We start from the raw sequence: 15,814 nt of genomic DNA on the forward strand, positions 1-15,814 counted from the left end.
ACTTAGCCCTTGATAATGCATCCGCCACCAGATTCCCTGTGCCCGGCACATGTTTGGCCCTTATGGTCATGTTCAACCGCAGGCTCTGCAGAACCACTTCCCTCAATAGCCCAGCCACCCGCGGACAGTGGGCCGCCTGTTTGTTCAGCACTGTTACTACGGCCATATTGTCACACCAAAAAACTATCCGCTTGTTATGCAACCTATGGGCCCAAACAGTGATTGTTACCAATATTGGAAAAAGCTCGAGGAAGGTAATGTTCTTCACCAGGCCGTCGTCCCTCCATGCCTGCGGCCATGGCGCCGCACACCATGAACCCTGGCAATACGCCCCAAATCCCCATCCTCCTGAGGTGTCCGTGAAAATGTCCAAGTCCCTGTTGGACATTGTCTCCTCCTGCCACATTGCTACGCCATTGAACTTATCCAAAAATTGTAACCACATTACAATTTCAGCCCTTACTGGTCTCGATATCCTAATGTGATGGTGTGGTCGCTTCACCCCTTTTGTCGCTACTGCCAATCGTCTTAAGAAAGCCCTCCCCATGGGTATTACCCGAGTCGCGAAATTGAAGCTTCCTATCAAGGATTGCATCGCTGTTAAGGTGACCTTCCTAGCTGTCAGTGTCTTTCTAAGCAAGTCCCGTACAGCCGACCGATCTTCCTGTTGGGGGGGGGGAGAAGAGCGGAAGCGCCGCGCACAGCTTCCGCTCCCCCCCCCAACAGGAAGATCGGTCGGCCGTATGGCTCGAAGATAGCAGGAGGCCAGTGGCAGCAGGAGAGGCCAGCTGATCTTCCTGCTCTGGCGGGAGGAAGCAGAAACTGTGCGCGGCGCTTCCGCTCTCCTCCCCCCCCCCCCAAACAGGAAGATCGGTCGGCCATACGGCCCGAAGATAGCAGGAGGCCAGTGGCAGCAGGAGAGGCCAGCTGATCTTCCTGCTCTGGGGGGAGGAAGCGGAAACTGTGCACAGGCTTGAATGTGTATGTGAGGATGAGAATGGGAGCCTTGTGTGTGTGTGGGTGAAAATCGGACCCTGGGTGTGTATGGGAGTGAGAATGGAGTCTTGAATGTGTGTGGGTGATAATGGAAGCTTGAATATGTGGGTGAGGATGGAAGCTTGAATGTGTGTATATATGGGTGAGAATGGGAGCCTGGGTTTGTGTGTGTGGGTGAGAATGGAAGCTTGAATATGTGGGTGAGAATGGAAGCTTGAATATGTGGGTGAGGATGGAAGCTTGAATGTGTATATATATGGATGAGAATGGGAGCCTGGGTTTGTGTGTGTGGGTGAGAATGGAAGCTTGAATATGTGGGTAAGAATGGGTGCTTGAAAGTGTGTATGTGTGGGTGAGAATGGGACCTTAAATGTGTGTATGTGTGGGTGAGAATGGGAGAATGGGTTTGTGTGTGTGGATGAGAATGGGTGCCTGGATGTGCGTCTGTGTGTGCATAAGAATATAAGCCTGGGGAGGGGTGAGAAAGTGAGAGCTTGTATGTGTGTCTGCAGAGAATGTAAGCTTGGGGTGGGGGGGGGGAGGGAGAGCATATGAGCGTGAGAGCCTGAGTGTGTGAGGGAGTCTGTGAGAGAAAGCATTTATGTATATATGTGTGTGTGTGTGTGTGTGGAAGGGAAGAAGACAGTAGTAGAAAAGACACTGAAGAGGAATTAGGAAATGAGCGACAAGGGAAAAAATGGGAAAGAGAGACCAGGACCAACTGATTAGAAAAATACAAAGATCAGACAACAAAGGTAAAAAAAAATAATACATATATATATATAGAGAGAGAGATGTTAGCAATTTAAATATGTCATCTTTGGGAATGTGCATTCTTATATTTTTGTATTTTGCTCTTTCTTAAGTATTCCACTGTTCAGACATTTTAGTTTCTCAGGCTTTCTATTTTGGCTTTATCTACATGTTTCTGTTTCTAATTTATAGTCTCTTATTTCTATATTAGGTAAGGGTCGGTCTCAGTTTTGCCTGTTTGTGACAGAAATGAGTATTTCTAGCATATAGTTTCTCTGTAGTAGTAGTCCAGCTTGTTCTGTTATTCCCATAGGTGATGTATTAATGTTCTAGGGCCTGGTGTAGTATTTGCATTGCTGCTTTTTCATAAGGTTGCTGTTTGAATCCTGAGAGTCAGTGCTGTGATTGTTTGGCAAGGTTCCAGATGCCTCTTTCTTTGCAAGAGTTTGTTACTTCACAAAATAGCAGTGGAGGGTTATTTTTTGCTGAGATTACACCAGAATTTGAATTTTTTTTCATGTTACTTGTAATGTGAATTGCCCTAGCTCTGCGCTGCACCTGTTCTGATGATTAATTATATTTTATTGTATTTATGAAGATTTCTGGGTTTCTGCAAAGATGGTTCATGAAAGAATACATTAATTTTTGTTTTATTATATGATTGGATTTGATTGTTTTCTATACTTGAAATAATTGAAGTAAATTATTTTAAAGTTTCATACATGACACATAATGGCTGTTGCAAACTACTTAGAAAGCCATTCTAGGGTGCAGTATATGGCATTATTTATCAGTAAGAAAACAACTAGACCTGCATGCCTTGTGCCCACCTATGTTAACCTTGTGCCCACCCAAAAAATCAATTCTGGCTACGCCACTGCCGTGCTCTCGCTGGTCCTTTCCCCGGCATGCTCACAATCAACACACAGGACTGTTCTCTTTCTTTATTCAACAATTTACGATTGTCTACTCACGGTTTGCCGCTTCCGAACGATGGGGGGGGGGGGGGAGCGCTGGGGCTTCCTCGTCCGCTCCTGCAGTCAGCTCCCGTTTCCTTGAGCTCCAATTGTCCACGTGTTTCCCGTGCTCAGCTGTGCTGGGAGTCCTGTCTGCCTCTTGTATTTCCGTCGGCTGTGTCTTTAAATTCTTCACAGCGCTGTTGCAGCCCTCCTCCGGGTCAAGCCTGCAGCTCCAAGATGCACAGATCTGTGCTAATTTCCCCGTAGCAACCACAGTGCTGCTTCTCCTCCTGCCGCTGCGTCTCTGCTGCCTCCGTGCAGCTTCACAGCTGAGTCTCTGCTGCCTCCGCCGTTCAGCTTCACAGCGTCTGCTGACTCACTGCCTGCCGCCCGGTGCCTGCTCCTCCTCCTCGCCTTTCTGTCCGGCCCTTCCGGCATTGCGCCACGCAGTCGATCGCGTTCCGGGGTGCCCCAATGCTCTCCGCGTGGTGCCCCGAAGCTGCTGCTGGCGCCCGCCTGCCTCTTCAAATGCCCAGCCGAATCGCCAAGGATGCCATCGGTCCCGGCGCCGGGATGCCGCAAAAAAGGGGGGGCAGTTCTTTTAAATTTTCTTCTCCTGTGGGTCCTCGTGCTCTCCTAAGGCGTCCGCTTCAGTGCCTGCCCCCTCCGTCCGTTCTCCCGGACGTCCCCCGCTCGCGATCGCGTTCGGCCTCTGGGCACGCTGCCCCGATGCTCCCGAGCAGCTCAGCTCCCACTCGAACCAGCGAGCGCAGGCAAGGAAAAGGCCGAGGCCTGCGCTCGCCGCCCTCTTAAGGCCCCCGGGACTCGCGAGAGACCCCGGGGCTCACGTCATCACGTTGATGATGCGCCGGCGCCGCCGCACGCGTCATCTCGTCGCTCCTCCCCGCCCTTAGGGAATCGTGCGCCGCCGCGCCGGCCCCTTCAGGACGCCAGGTAGGGTGGTGGGGGGGGGTCCCCCCCCTCCGGCAGACACCATGTTAAGGGGGGGGCCCTCCCCGCACGAGGCGAGTCGGCCCCGTTTAATGTTCAGTTTTTAGTGATTGGATGTGCATTTCTCGTATGCATTAATGTTCAGTTTTTAGTGATTGGATGTGCATTTCTCGTATGCATTAATGTTCAGTTTTTAGTGATTGGATGATGTCGCCTTTGGGCATGTGCATTTCTCGTATGCATTAATGTTCAGTTTTTAGTGATTGGATGATGTCGCCTTTGGGCATGTGCATTTCTCGTATGCATTAATGTTCAGCTTTTAGTGATTGGATGATGTCGCCTTTGGGCATGTGCATTTCTCGTATGCATTAATGTTCAGTTTTTAGTGATTGGATGATGTCGCCTTTGGGCATGTGCATTTCTCACATGCATTAATGTTCATATTTTAGTGATTGGATTATGTCGCCTTTGGGCATGTGCATTTCTCGTATGCATTAATGTTCAGTTTTAGTGATTGGATGATGTCGCCTGTGGGCATGTGCATTTCTCGTATGCATTAATGTTCAGTTTTTAGTGATTGGATGTGCATTTCTCGTATGTTTGCATTTTGATCAGTTCTGGAGGAGTTTCTCTTTCTCTGCTGTTGTGCTGCCTGCAGGGTCAGGTTTCTCAGAGTTTGCATTTCAGTTTCAGTCTGCAGGTTTCTCTCTCTAGTCTGTGGTGGTCCCTTCTTCCTAGGGTTTGGGCAGTAGAATGGGGAGAATAGGAACTTTACTAAAGGATACTCAATCAGAGTTGAGGCAAGTAATTCCGAACTGGTCCTAGGGAGTCAACTCAATCCATGAGGTCTCTGTGCTAACAACAATACAATCTAAACACATTACCTGAAGATGCGGCTTTTATTATCTCTCAAAAACTCTGTGTGATCATTAAATCATATAAAGAGATCAAGAAGATAAATAGAAAATCCAAACAGCATTATACATAAATATCCTATACAGGCAAATCTTCAAAGGTATGATTTATTAAATATCAATTAAGTCATAAATACACAATGAAAGGTTACCAAACTACAATACCAAAGCATCTTTTGAACCTATACTTGTGCCGTGGAAACCAAAGAAAACCAAATAAAGTCAGTAAGTGTAAACAAATCAAGATAAGCAATTAAAAATTGCACCGATGAAATACTAAAAAGTTATTTTTGATTAAATAAAAAAATATACACAAGAGACAAGACACACGAATACAAAGCTACCAATAACTGACATTTACATGCATAAATTTACACAAAGTGAGTCCCAGGCTACTTTAATACAGATATTTACACACATAGAACCAGGTTACATGCATACATTTACACAAACTGAGCCCCAGGCTATTTTAGTACAGACATTTGCACACATAAAACCAGGTTACATGCATACATTTACACAAACTGAGCCCCAGGCTATTTTAGTACAAACATTTGCACACATAAAACCAGGTTACATGCATACATTTACACAAACTGAGCCCCAGGCTATTTTAGTACAGACATTTGCACACATAAAACCAGGTTACATGCATACATTTACACAAACTGAGCCCCAGGCTATTTTAGTACAGACATTTATACACATAAAACCAGGCTACATGCATACATTTACACAAACTGAGCCCCAGGCTATTTTAGTACAGACATTTGCACACATAAAACCAGATTACATGCAGACATTTACACAAACTGAGCCCCAGGCTATTTTAGTACAGACATTTACACACATAAAAGCAGGTTACATGCATACATTTACACAAAATGAGCCCCAGGCTGCTTTAATACAGATATTTACACATATAAAACCAGGTTACATGCAGACATTTATAGAAAGTGAGTCCCAGACTACTTTAATACAGATATTGACACACATAAAACAAGGTTATATGCAGACATTTACACAAATTGAGTCCCACACTACTGTAATAGAGATATTTACACACATAAAAGCAGGTTGTATGCAGACATTTACACACATTGATCCCAGGCTTTTTTAGTACATACTGGGACATACAATTCATTGGACATTAATAAGGAAACCAGGAGAGAGAGAAAGCATCTGGTTCTGGTCTTGTTGGGTTTTATGTCTCATCCTCAGATTTGGGTCAGATATCAGATGAAGTGGGATATTTCTTTTATATGTAAACCCCATTATGGGATGAGCTGAAACAGAGATCGCACGAGCGGTCCCTCACCCTAGCGGAGTTTAAATGGGAAGGTTTTAATGCAAAAGCAAATCCTCAGACTGGGCAGAAGTCTCCTGGTGATCAGGAGTTTGTTTCTCACCCTGGGGTCTCCCCTATAAAGTGACTTTGCTATTCTGTGACCTTCCCAGGAGAGATTCTCCCTAATCTCACTGATCTCTTTCTTTCATTTAGGATGGTGATGGACATGCAAGTCATGAGGTAAGCCTAAACTTTAGCTTCTGATAAATATTCACATTAATTATCGCTTGCTTAAAACTTATGTAACTTTCTCAGAAAGGGGAGGGGATGGGTAAGGGGGTCACACGTGCTTGGCAGGCACAGGCCTGCACTCGCTGAGGGGGAGCATTGCGATGACTGGGTCCCTTTAAGCTTCCGATCAGCAGCGCCGTCCGAGAGCGGCCTGTTCTTATCTCGCTTCTCCCCCGTCGAATGCTGGGACTTGGACTTCCGAGTCCCCTGAGATCTGTAAAAAAAATAAAATGACAAGGGCCAGCAGTGCAGGCGTCGGAGAAAACTACGATTCGATCTCCCTGTGCTTGGGGTTGGTGCCGCCTTTTTCTCCCAGACCTGGGGTGCATAGCAAGCAGGCCAGCTCTGCTGTTCTGAATGTAACGCGTAGACATGATTTTCATTTTCCTACATTTGGCCAACTTCTTAGACCCTTATCTCCCACTTCTCTTACCCCCATTCAGATTTGAGGCTAGATTTTAACTGCAGGAGATTAGATGGACCTTTATGGCTCTTATCTGCTGCTATATAGGATCATGGTATCATGGAATTGTTGCCAGAGGATGTGGTTAGTGCAGTTAGTGTAGCTGGGTTCAAAAAAGGTTTGGATAAGTTCTTGGAGGAGAAGTCCATTAACTGCTATTAATCAAGTTTACTTAGGGAATAGCCACTGCTATTAATTGCATCAGTAGCATGGGATCTTCTTAGTGTTTGGGTACTTGCCAGGTTCTTGTGGCCTGGTTTGGCCTCTGTTGGAAACAGGATGCTGGGCTTGATGGACCCTTGGTCTGACCCAGTATGGTAATTTCTTATGTTTTTATGTTCTTAATTCATTTTTCTAACTTCTGTTTCTATTGTCTCCCGTTTGTTGACAATTTGTGTCAGAAATGGCTGGTGAAACCAACTTACTGATTGAACTAATTTAAGAGTTTGTAATCAGAATGAAACATCCACTTCTGAAATAGTAAATGACTGCAGATATGGACCATTGACCCCATTCCCTCAAATTTTCCCAGCTGAGATTCTTTCTCTCTGGTTTTCTCCCTCTTTCCATAGATGAGAATATGATCAGTTTTTAGTGACTGGATGATGTCGCCTTTGGGCATGTGCATTTCTCGTATGCATTAATGTTCAGTTTTTAGTGATTGGATGTGCATTTCTCGTGCGTTTGCATTTTGATCAGTTCTGGAGGAGTTTCTCTTTCTCCGCTGCTTGTGCTGCCTGCAGGTCTGGTTTCCCAGGGTTTGCATTTCAGTTTCAGTCTGCAGGTTTCTCTCTCTAGACTGTGGTGGTCCCTTCTTCCTAGGGTTTGGGCAGTAGAATGGAGAGAATAAGAACTTAGATTCCCTGTACGTACCCGGATCAGTCCAGACTCCTGGGTTTTGCCCCCACTCTAGCAGATGGAGACAGAAGTTTACAAACAAAAACTCCGCCTATATCTAGGCTGGTGCCACCTACAGTCCTGCAGTATTCTTCTGTCTCCTAGCAGTTGGAGAGGGTGCCAAACCTACAGTCTGTGCTGAGGCCTAGATTTAGGTGGTAGTTAGTGTGTAAAAAAAAAAAAAGGAAGAGAAAGCATTTTGAGAGTAAGAAGCCGACGGATTGGGGTTCGGACTGTAGAGGCTTGCCTGCTGGTCACCGAGCCTGCCTCCCAGAGAGTAGTGAGGTCCTGAGCGGACCATCCCATCTTGTTGAGGCCGCTGTTACGTGGGGGAGCTCCACTGCCAGCGTCTATCAGGGCTGGGGGTGACATCAGGGTGCCCGGTTCCCTCCCCCCAGCTGAACCCAGACTTGATCTACCGGTAACTGTGTCTGTGTGTTTAAAAAAAAAAAAAAAAAGTACTTATTTTGTCTGTGCCTCGTCTCTCCTGTCCTTTTCCTGTGAGGGGGGAGGTAGAGGACCGCCGTCGCCAGGGAGATATTTTCTTTTTTGTACTGTGCCTACCCTTTTTTCCTCGTCGGGTCCACAATGCTTCGAAGAGCTGCATGTCAGGCCTGTGGGTCTGCGGCCACGTGGCTGTCAAGGGACAGCCTGTGTTCGTCATGCATTTCTGGCGGGGAGGGGGGGGTCCGCGACGCCAGCAGGGTCCCGGGGCAGCAGGCAGGTTCGCGCCGGTCCCGAGGTCAGCAGGCTGGCGATTAGTGCGGGGCCGGCTTCGGGGACGCCGGATACGGGTGCCATTTTGTTTTCTTTGCCGGCGTTTTCGGCGGGAACGGCAGCCATTTTAGGTCCGAGGGAAGCCGCGGCAGGTGCGTTGCCGGCGTGTGAGGGGGAGGATGACCCTCCGCTAAGGTTATCCCCACAGCGGGGGGGTCAAAAGGGGGACAGTCGCGCTTCTGCTATGGGGGCTTTCTCTCCACATCCCTCTGAGGGGGAGGAAGAAGAGACCTTGGACTCGTCCTTTGGGTCCCCGTTTGTTCTCCTTATGCATAAGGCCTTCAAGGCCCGTAGACGGGCCAAGAAGAGGGCTGGGGGACCTCCACTCCGGATTCGGGGCCTCGGGCAGAGAAAAGGTCCAAGCCAGGTCCAGGGTCGGAGGGCCAGAGTAGGGCTCGACCACTCCGGTCCTTGGTTCCCAAGGGGGAGCTGGAATCGACCACAGACACGGATGAGCTGGGGGACCCATCTGGGAATACAGAGCTTCCGTCCCAGCCCCCGAGAGGGGTTGATGGGGACGGAGACCAAGGGGCCTCAGGTTCCCGAGGGGCCCATGCTACCGAGGGGGCTGACCAGAAGGTGATCCATTTGTTTCGGAAGGAGGAGCTGGGACCTCTTATCCCGGAAATTCTGGGGGAATTAGGGATCCAGGTGCCGCAGGAGGAGTCCTGGCTCGGAGTAATGGACCCGGTCGTTTTGGGTCTCCGGGGGCCTCCTTTAGCCTTCCCTTTGCATTTTTCTGCCTCGGATTTGCTGTTTAAGGAATGGGACACTCCGGATTTGGGGCTGAAGGTGGAGAAGGCGATGGATAAACTCTATCCCTTACCGGAGGATGCCCTGGACATGCTGCACATGCCGAAGATAGACTCAGCAGTAGCGGCGGTCACAAAGAAAACCACCATTCTGGTCACCGGAGGTACTGCTCTTAAGGATTTGCAAGACACGAAGCTGGAGGTGCAGCTGAAAAAGATCTTCGAAGTCTTCGCATTGGGAATTCGTGTGGCAATTTGTAGTAATTTTTCCCTTCGGGCAGGTCTCCGCTGGGCACAGCAGCTCTTGGCCAATGTGTCTCTGTCGCCGGAAGAAGCACGCCAAGCGAGTCGCTTGGAGGCGGTGATCGCTTATAGTGCGGATGCCTTCTATGATCTTCTTTGCACTTCGGCCAGGACGATGGTTTCGGCGGTGGCCGCGCGGAGGCTGTTATGGTTACGACATTGGTCGGCGGACTTGACTTCTAAAGCACGGCTAGGTTCCTTGCCCTTCAAGGGGAGACTGTTGTTTGGTAAAGAATTGGAAGATTTGATTGAATCCCTGGGGGAGAATAAGGTTCACCGTTTACCAGAGGACAGGCCGTGGTCTCAGGGGGCTGGCCCTTCCAGGTCGCGTTTTTGCAGTAGTTGCTGGCCTCGAGGCTCCTGGGGATCCGTTTCTTCTTTTCGTCACAGTGCACAGCGTCAACAATCTTATTCGCAGTCCTTTCGCGTTTCGGTCGTTCGGGCGTTTCGGTCATTCAGGCGTTCGGTCGTTCGGGCGTTTCGGTCGTTCGGGCGCCGGTCAGCCTGTGCAGGGGGGCAAACCTGAACAATGATGGGCAGCCAGTCCATTCCTCCATTCCCAGAATTAGGGGGCGTCCCGGCCATTTTTACGAGGAATGGACCAGGATCACGTCGGACCAGTGGGTCCTAGATGTGATAAGACACGGTTACGAGTTAGATTTTTTACACCAGCCGTTTCCGTTTTTTCTGGTATCCCCTTGCGGGTTCTCAGCAAAGCGACGGGCGATACAGGCCACACTAGATCGTCTCAGGGAGCTCGGCACGATCGTTCCCGTTCCGGTCAACGAACTTCGCAGGGGCCGGTATTCCATTTACTTCGTAGTACCAAAAAAGGAAGGAACATTTCGGCCCATCCTGGACCTGAAGGGGGTCAACAAATGTCTGCGGGTTCCTCGGTTTCGAAGGGAAACTTTACAGTTGGTGATCGCGTCCGTGTGTCCGGGGGTGTTTCTGGCCTCCCTGGACCTCACGGAGGTGTATCTCGGGCAGAGCATCAACAGTTCCTTCGGTTTGCAGTGCTGGGGCAGCATTTTCAATTCCAGGTGCTCCCGTTCGGTTTGGCCACAGCGCCTCGAACTTTCACCAAGATTATGGTGGTAGTGGCAGCGCACCTCCGGAGGGAAGGTCTGTTGGTGCACCCGTATTTGGACGATTGGCTAATCCGTGCCAAGTTGGAGACACTCTGCCGAGCAGCGATCCAGCAGGTTCTCCAATTGTTGGACAAGCTCGGTTGGATAGTCAATGTCTCCAAGAGTCAGTTGACGCCGTCGCAGTCCCTGGAGTTTTTGGGAGCATTGTTCGACACGCGTCAGGGAACGGTTTCTCTTACACAACACTGAATGTTCACATTGCAAGCGCGCGTTCGCAGATTGTTATCCAAGCAGGTGCCCATTGTCTGGGACTATTTGCAGGTGTTGGGGTCCATGATGTCAACACTGGAATTGGTACCTTGGGTGTTCGCTCATATGCGGCCCTTACAGTCAGCATTGCTCTCCCGATGGAACCCGCTCTCGGAAGAATTTCATCTGCCCCTGCCCCTGACTCTGGCAGCCAGGGACAGCTTGGATTGGTGGTTGTGTCCGGCCAACTTGAGTCGCGGGGTTCCTTTAGAGATCCCTTCTTGGACGGTCATTACCACGCATGCCAGTCTGCTCGGCTGGGGAGTGGTGTGCTTACGGCGTTCATTACAGGGGCAGTGGTCGCCTCAGGAAGCGTCGTGGGCCATAAATCATCTGGAAACCAGAGCAGTTTGGCTGGCTCTTCTGGAGTTCCTACCACTCATTCGCGGCAGGGCAGTCAGAGTGTTGTCCGACAATGCGACTATGGTGGCGTACATCAACCGACAAGGGGGAACCAAGAGTCAGGCTGTAGCGTCCGAAGCTCGTGTCATGTTCGCATGGGCGGAGCGTCATCTCAGTTGTCTCGCAGCCTCCCACATAGCCGGGGTAGACAATATTCAGGCCGATTTCTTGAGCCGAAATTGGCTGGATCCAGGAGAGTGGGAGCTAGCGGAGGGTGCCTTCCGGCTCATTTGTGCTCAATGGGGCACACCTGCAATGGATTTGATGGCAACCTTCCGCAATGTGAAAGTGCCTCGGTTTTTTACTCGAAGGCAGGAGACGGCAGCAGAGGGAGTAGATGCTCTGGCTCTTCCATGGCCAACAGACGTACTACTCTATGTGTTTCCTCCGTGGCTACTCATAGGAAAGGTGTTGAGGTGGATCGAGGCACACTCGGCGGACGTTGTTCTGGTGGTGCCCGAGTGGCCACAGCGTCCGTGGTTCGCAGACCTCCTGAACCTAGCAGTGGAGGAGCCTCTCCGTTTCCCGTATGTTCTGGACCTTCTGCACCAAGGACCCGTGTGTTTCGACCAGGTCAATAGCTTTTGTCTAGCGGCCTGGCTTTTGAGAGGCAAAGGCTGAGATCTAAGGGCTACGCGGAACCGGTGGTCGCTACTCTATTATGCTCCCGGAAAACGTCTACTTCCTTATCTTATGTTAGGGTCTGGAAGTTATTTGAATCGTGGCGTCTGGACCGGGACGTGGTTCCTACGCGAGCGACTGTGCTGGATATCCTTCTGTTCCTGTAGGACGGTTTGTCGAAGGGTCTTTCATGTAGTTCCTTGCGGGTTCAGGTGGCGGCGCTGGGTTCCTTGAGTGGTTTGATTCAGGGGAAACCAGTGGCGGCTCATCCTGATGTAGCGCATTTCCTGCGAGGGGCGAAACATCTGCGGCCTCTGATTCATCAGCCTTGTCCATCCTGGAATTTGAATCTTGTTCTTCGAGCCTTGTGTGGCGCTCCGAGCCTATTCGCAAAACCACGTTGAAGGATTTGACACTGAAGGTAGTGTTCTTAGTGGCCATTGTTTCGGCGCGTCGGATTTCCGAGCTTCAAGATTTGTCGTGCAGGGAGCCCTTTTTGAGGATATCAGAGTCAGGGGTATCCTTGCGTATGGTTCCATCCTTCTTACCCAAGGTTCTTACCGTCGTGTTTGCAACTTGATGATTCGGATCCTTTGGCTAAGGACCTCCGTAAATTGGATGTGTGGCGCGTCCTGTTACGTTATCTGGAGGTAACTAATGCGTTTCAGGTTTCCGATCATCTGTTCGTGCTCTGGAGTGGTCCTCGAAGGGGCAATGTGGCGTCCAAGACTACCATTGCGCGATGGTTGAAAGAGGCCATCAATTTGGCGTATATGTTGCAGGGTCGGTCCCTGTCCTTGGGGCTGCGTGCCCATTCTACTCGCTCTCAGGCCACTTTTTGGGCGGAGTGTCAACATATCTCGGCAGAAGAGATTTGCAGGGCGGCCACATGGAAATCTTTGCATACTTTTTCCCGGCACTACCGTTTGGATGTCAAGGCTCCCGGTGCGGGAGGGTTTGGAGAAGGTGTGCTTAGAGCGGGCCTTTCTGGATCCCATCCCAGGTGAAGTGCACTTGGGTACATCCCAGGAGTCTGGACTGATCCGGGTATGTACAGGGAAAAGAAAATTAGGCTCTTACCTTTGATAATTTTCGTTCCTGTATTACCACGGATCAGTCCAGAGTCCCACCCGGATAAGTGCTACTATCGGGAGAGCCCATAGTGTACGTGCTGCTGTCTGTTATTTTGCTCCTTTTCTGTCTGTTATCGGTATCTTGGGTTCGTTTTCCAAGTTGGGCGTTGAGAACCGGTAATGAGGATTCTGTTGGACTGGTGTTGTTGGTCCTGGTTAGAAGGTTCGTTAGCCAGTTTGATTTGTGATTTTCCTGCTCTGACATTAAGTAATACTGCCGGACTGTAGGTGGCACCAGCCTAGATATAGGCGGAGTTTTTGTTTATAAACTTCTGTCTCCATCTGCTAGAGGGGGAGGGGCCAAACCCAGGAGTCTGGACTGATCTGTGGTACTACAGGAACAAAAATTATCAAAGGTAAGAACCTAATTTTCTTTTGAGTGAGGAATGGGGGAACAGTGGAAGCTGGGAGATTGGGTGGGAGTGTTTTAGTTGGGATGGAAAATAGGTGTAAGAAGGGAGGGGAGGAGTCGGGAGGTATTGTTGAGGGGGTCAGGTAAGGAAGTGAAAGACTATATGCCAGTTGCCCCTGTATCTTCAGTTTTTGGGGTGTGTATGTGTGTGAATGGGCCCATGCTCCGGATCTTTTAAGTACCTGGTAGTGCCCCTGTTTGGGGGGCAGAGCAGAGATGTGTGAATTTATTTCTTTATTTCTTTAATAATTTTTATATACCGAGGTTCTGGCAACAATGTTACTAATCACTTCGGTTTACAAATAACATTGAAATGACTTAACACATGAATCTTACAGAGAACAAGAGAACATGGGAATGAGGAGCTAGGAAATATTTAAATTACATAACACATTATGAAATACATAATAATAGAAATCTAACATACTGGAGATTAGGAACAATCATGTAACAAGTGGTCAATCGTTAGCAGGAGGAAATTGAAATTGTTTCTAGGTTTATTAAGCATTGGGAGACAAAAAGAAATTGTCCAGGGTGGGAGAGTGTTAAAAAAGTCTTTCAGGCGTAGGCTTGGGTGAAAAGCCAGGTCTAGTCTTTTTTTTAAGGTGATAGGGCATTGTTCGAGCCTAAGGTCTAAAGGGAGAGAGTTCCACTGGTTAGGGCCTGCTGTGGAGAAGGCTCTTTTGTTTGAAGATATTTTGATTGGAGGGGTTTTTAGAGAGCCTTTTTGTGCCAATCTCAATGGACGGGAGGATGAATGTAACTGCAATGGGATCCTGAGATCAAGGTGTGAGGTTTTGTAGACAGATTTGTGGATGATTGTAGAAGTTTTGTAGAGGATTCTATATTTTATAGGGAGCCAATGGAGATTCTTTAAAATTGGAGTAGTGTGGTCCCTTTTTTTTGCTTTAGTTAGAATCGTAGCTGTGGCATTTAGTAGCATTTGGAGGGGTTTTAAGGAGATCGCTGGGAGACCAAGTAAAAGAGAATTGCAGTAATCAATTTTTGAGAATATGATTGCTTGCAAAACTGATCTGAAATCATGTGGGTGAAGTAAGGCTCTGAGTCTTTTTAAAACTTGGAGTTTAAAGAAACATTCTTTCATGGTGTTGCTGATAAAGCTTTTAAAATTCAGTTGGTTATCCATGATGACTCCCAGGTTTCTGACCTGGGGAGATAGAGAGGGTGGTGCCATTGACTGAGTGTTAGGGAGCTGGTAGTTGCCATCTTGGGTGATGAGTAGGAATTCAGTTTTGTTGGTATTGAGGATCAGGCAGAGATCTGCAAGGAGATTGGATATGGAAATGAAGCATGAATTCCAAAACTGAAGGGTTTCTTGCAGTGATTTGGTAATTGGAATGAGGATTTGGACATCGTCTGCATATAGGTAGTGGGTTAGATTCAGCTTAGATAGTAGATTACTGAGAGGGAGCAAGTAAATGTTGAATAAGGTCGGAGATAAGGAGGATCCTTGAGGGACACTTAGACTTGAACTGATAGGCTGGGACTCATTGTTGTTGATCTTAACTTTATAAAACCTGTCTTGTAGGAAGGATTTAAACCAGTTGAGAGCGGTGTCTTTAATTCCAATCTCTGCTAGTCGGTCTAGGAGGATGTCATGGTTTACAGTGTCAAATGCCGCAGATAGATTGAGTAGGATAAGAAGGCACGGTTGTTTTTTCTCTAGGTTGAAGAGAATGTTGTTGGTTAGAGAAATTAGAAGGGATTCAGTGCTTCGAGATTTATGGAAGCCAAATTGCATTGTGGCGAGAATGTTGTTGTCCAAGAATTCGCAAAGTTGATGATTTACTATTCTTTCGAGGATTTTAGCTATAAAAGGGAGGTTTGCTATAGGCCGAAAGTTAGCTAGGTTATCCGGAGAGAGATTTGGCTTTTTTAAAAGAGGTTTCAGGATGGCGAGTTTGAGTGGGGTTGGCACTGAGCCCTGACTTAGGGAAGCATTGATGATTTGAGCGATTGGCTTAGCAATAACTTTGGCGCTTGCTATGAGAAGATTAGCAGGAATCGAATCAAGAGGGTGGGAAGCAGGTTTAAGTTTCTTTAGGATGTTTTCAATCTCTAGCGAGGATGCTAGTTCGAAGGCTTCCAGGCTTGAGTCATGTGATGGAGTTGATGCTGAGAAAAGATGTTGGAGGGAAGTATTTTTTAAATCCCGAAGAGGATTCAGGAGGTTGGATATTTTTTCCTTGAAGAAAATAGTAAGTTCCACGGCTTTGTTTGCAGCTTTTTCATCCGGAATTATGGATGTGGGCGGTTTGGTGAGGTATGAGACCAGGGAGAACATAAGAACATAAGAAATTGCCATGCTGGGTCAGACCAAGGGTCCATCAAGCCCAGCATCCTGTTTCCAACAGAGGCCAAAACCAGGCCACAAGAACCTGGCAACTTCCCAAACACTAAGAAGATCCCATGCTACTGATGCAATTAATAGTAGTGGCTATTCCCTAAGTAAAATTTATTAATAGCCATTAATGGACTTCT

General features: G+C 48.2%; 1 protein-coding gene across 50 annotated transcripts in view; it reads left to right on the forward strand.

Moving 5' to 3' along the window:
* The window catches only part of LOC115079149 (GATA zinc finger domain-containing protein 14-like), a 437,489-nt gene that overhangs the window by 162,291 nt on the left and 259,384 nt on the right, over window positions 1-15,814 (forward strand). For all 50 annotated transcript variants that reach the window (XM_029582467.1, XM_029582591.1, XM_029582583.1 and 47 more), the window contains exon 10: window positions 6,075-6,101. In XM_029582467.1, the coding sequence (XP_029438327.1) occupies window positions 6,075-6,101 (27 nt within the window). The remainder of the gene's footprint in view (window positions 1-6,074; window positions 6,102-15,814) is intronic.

The sequence above is a fragment of the Rhinatrema bivittatum genome, chromosome 1 (genome assembly GCF_901001135.1).
Source record: "Rhinatrema bivittatum chromosome 1, aRhiBiv1.1, whole genome shotgun sequence".
Taxonomy (NCBI): domain Eukaryota; kingdom Metazoa; phylum Chordata; class Amphibia; order Gymnophiona; family Rhinatrematidae; genus Rhinatrema; species Rhinatrema bivittatum.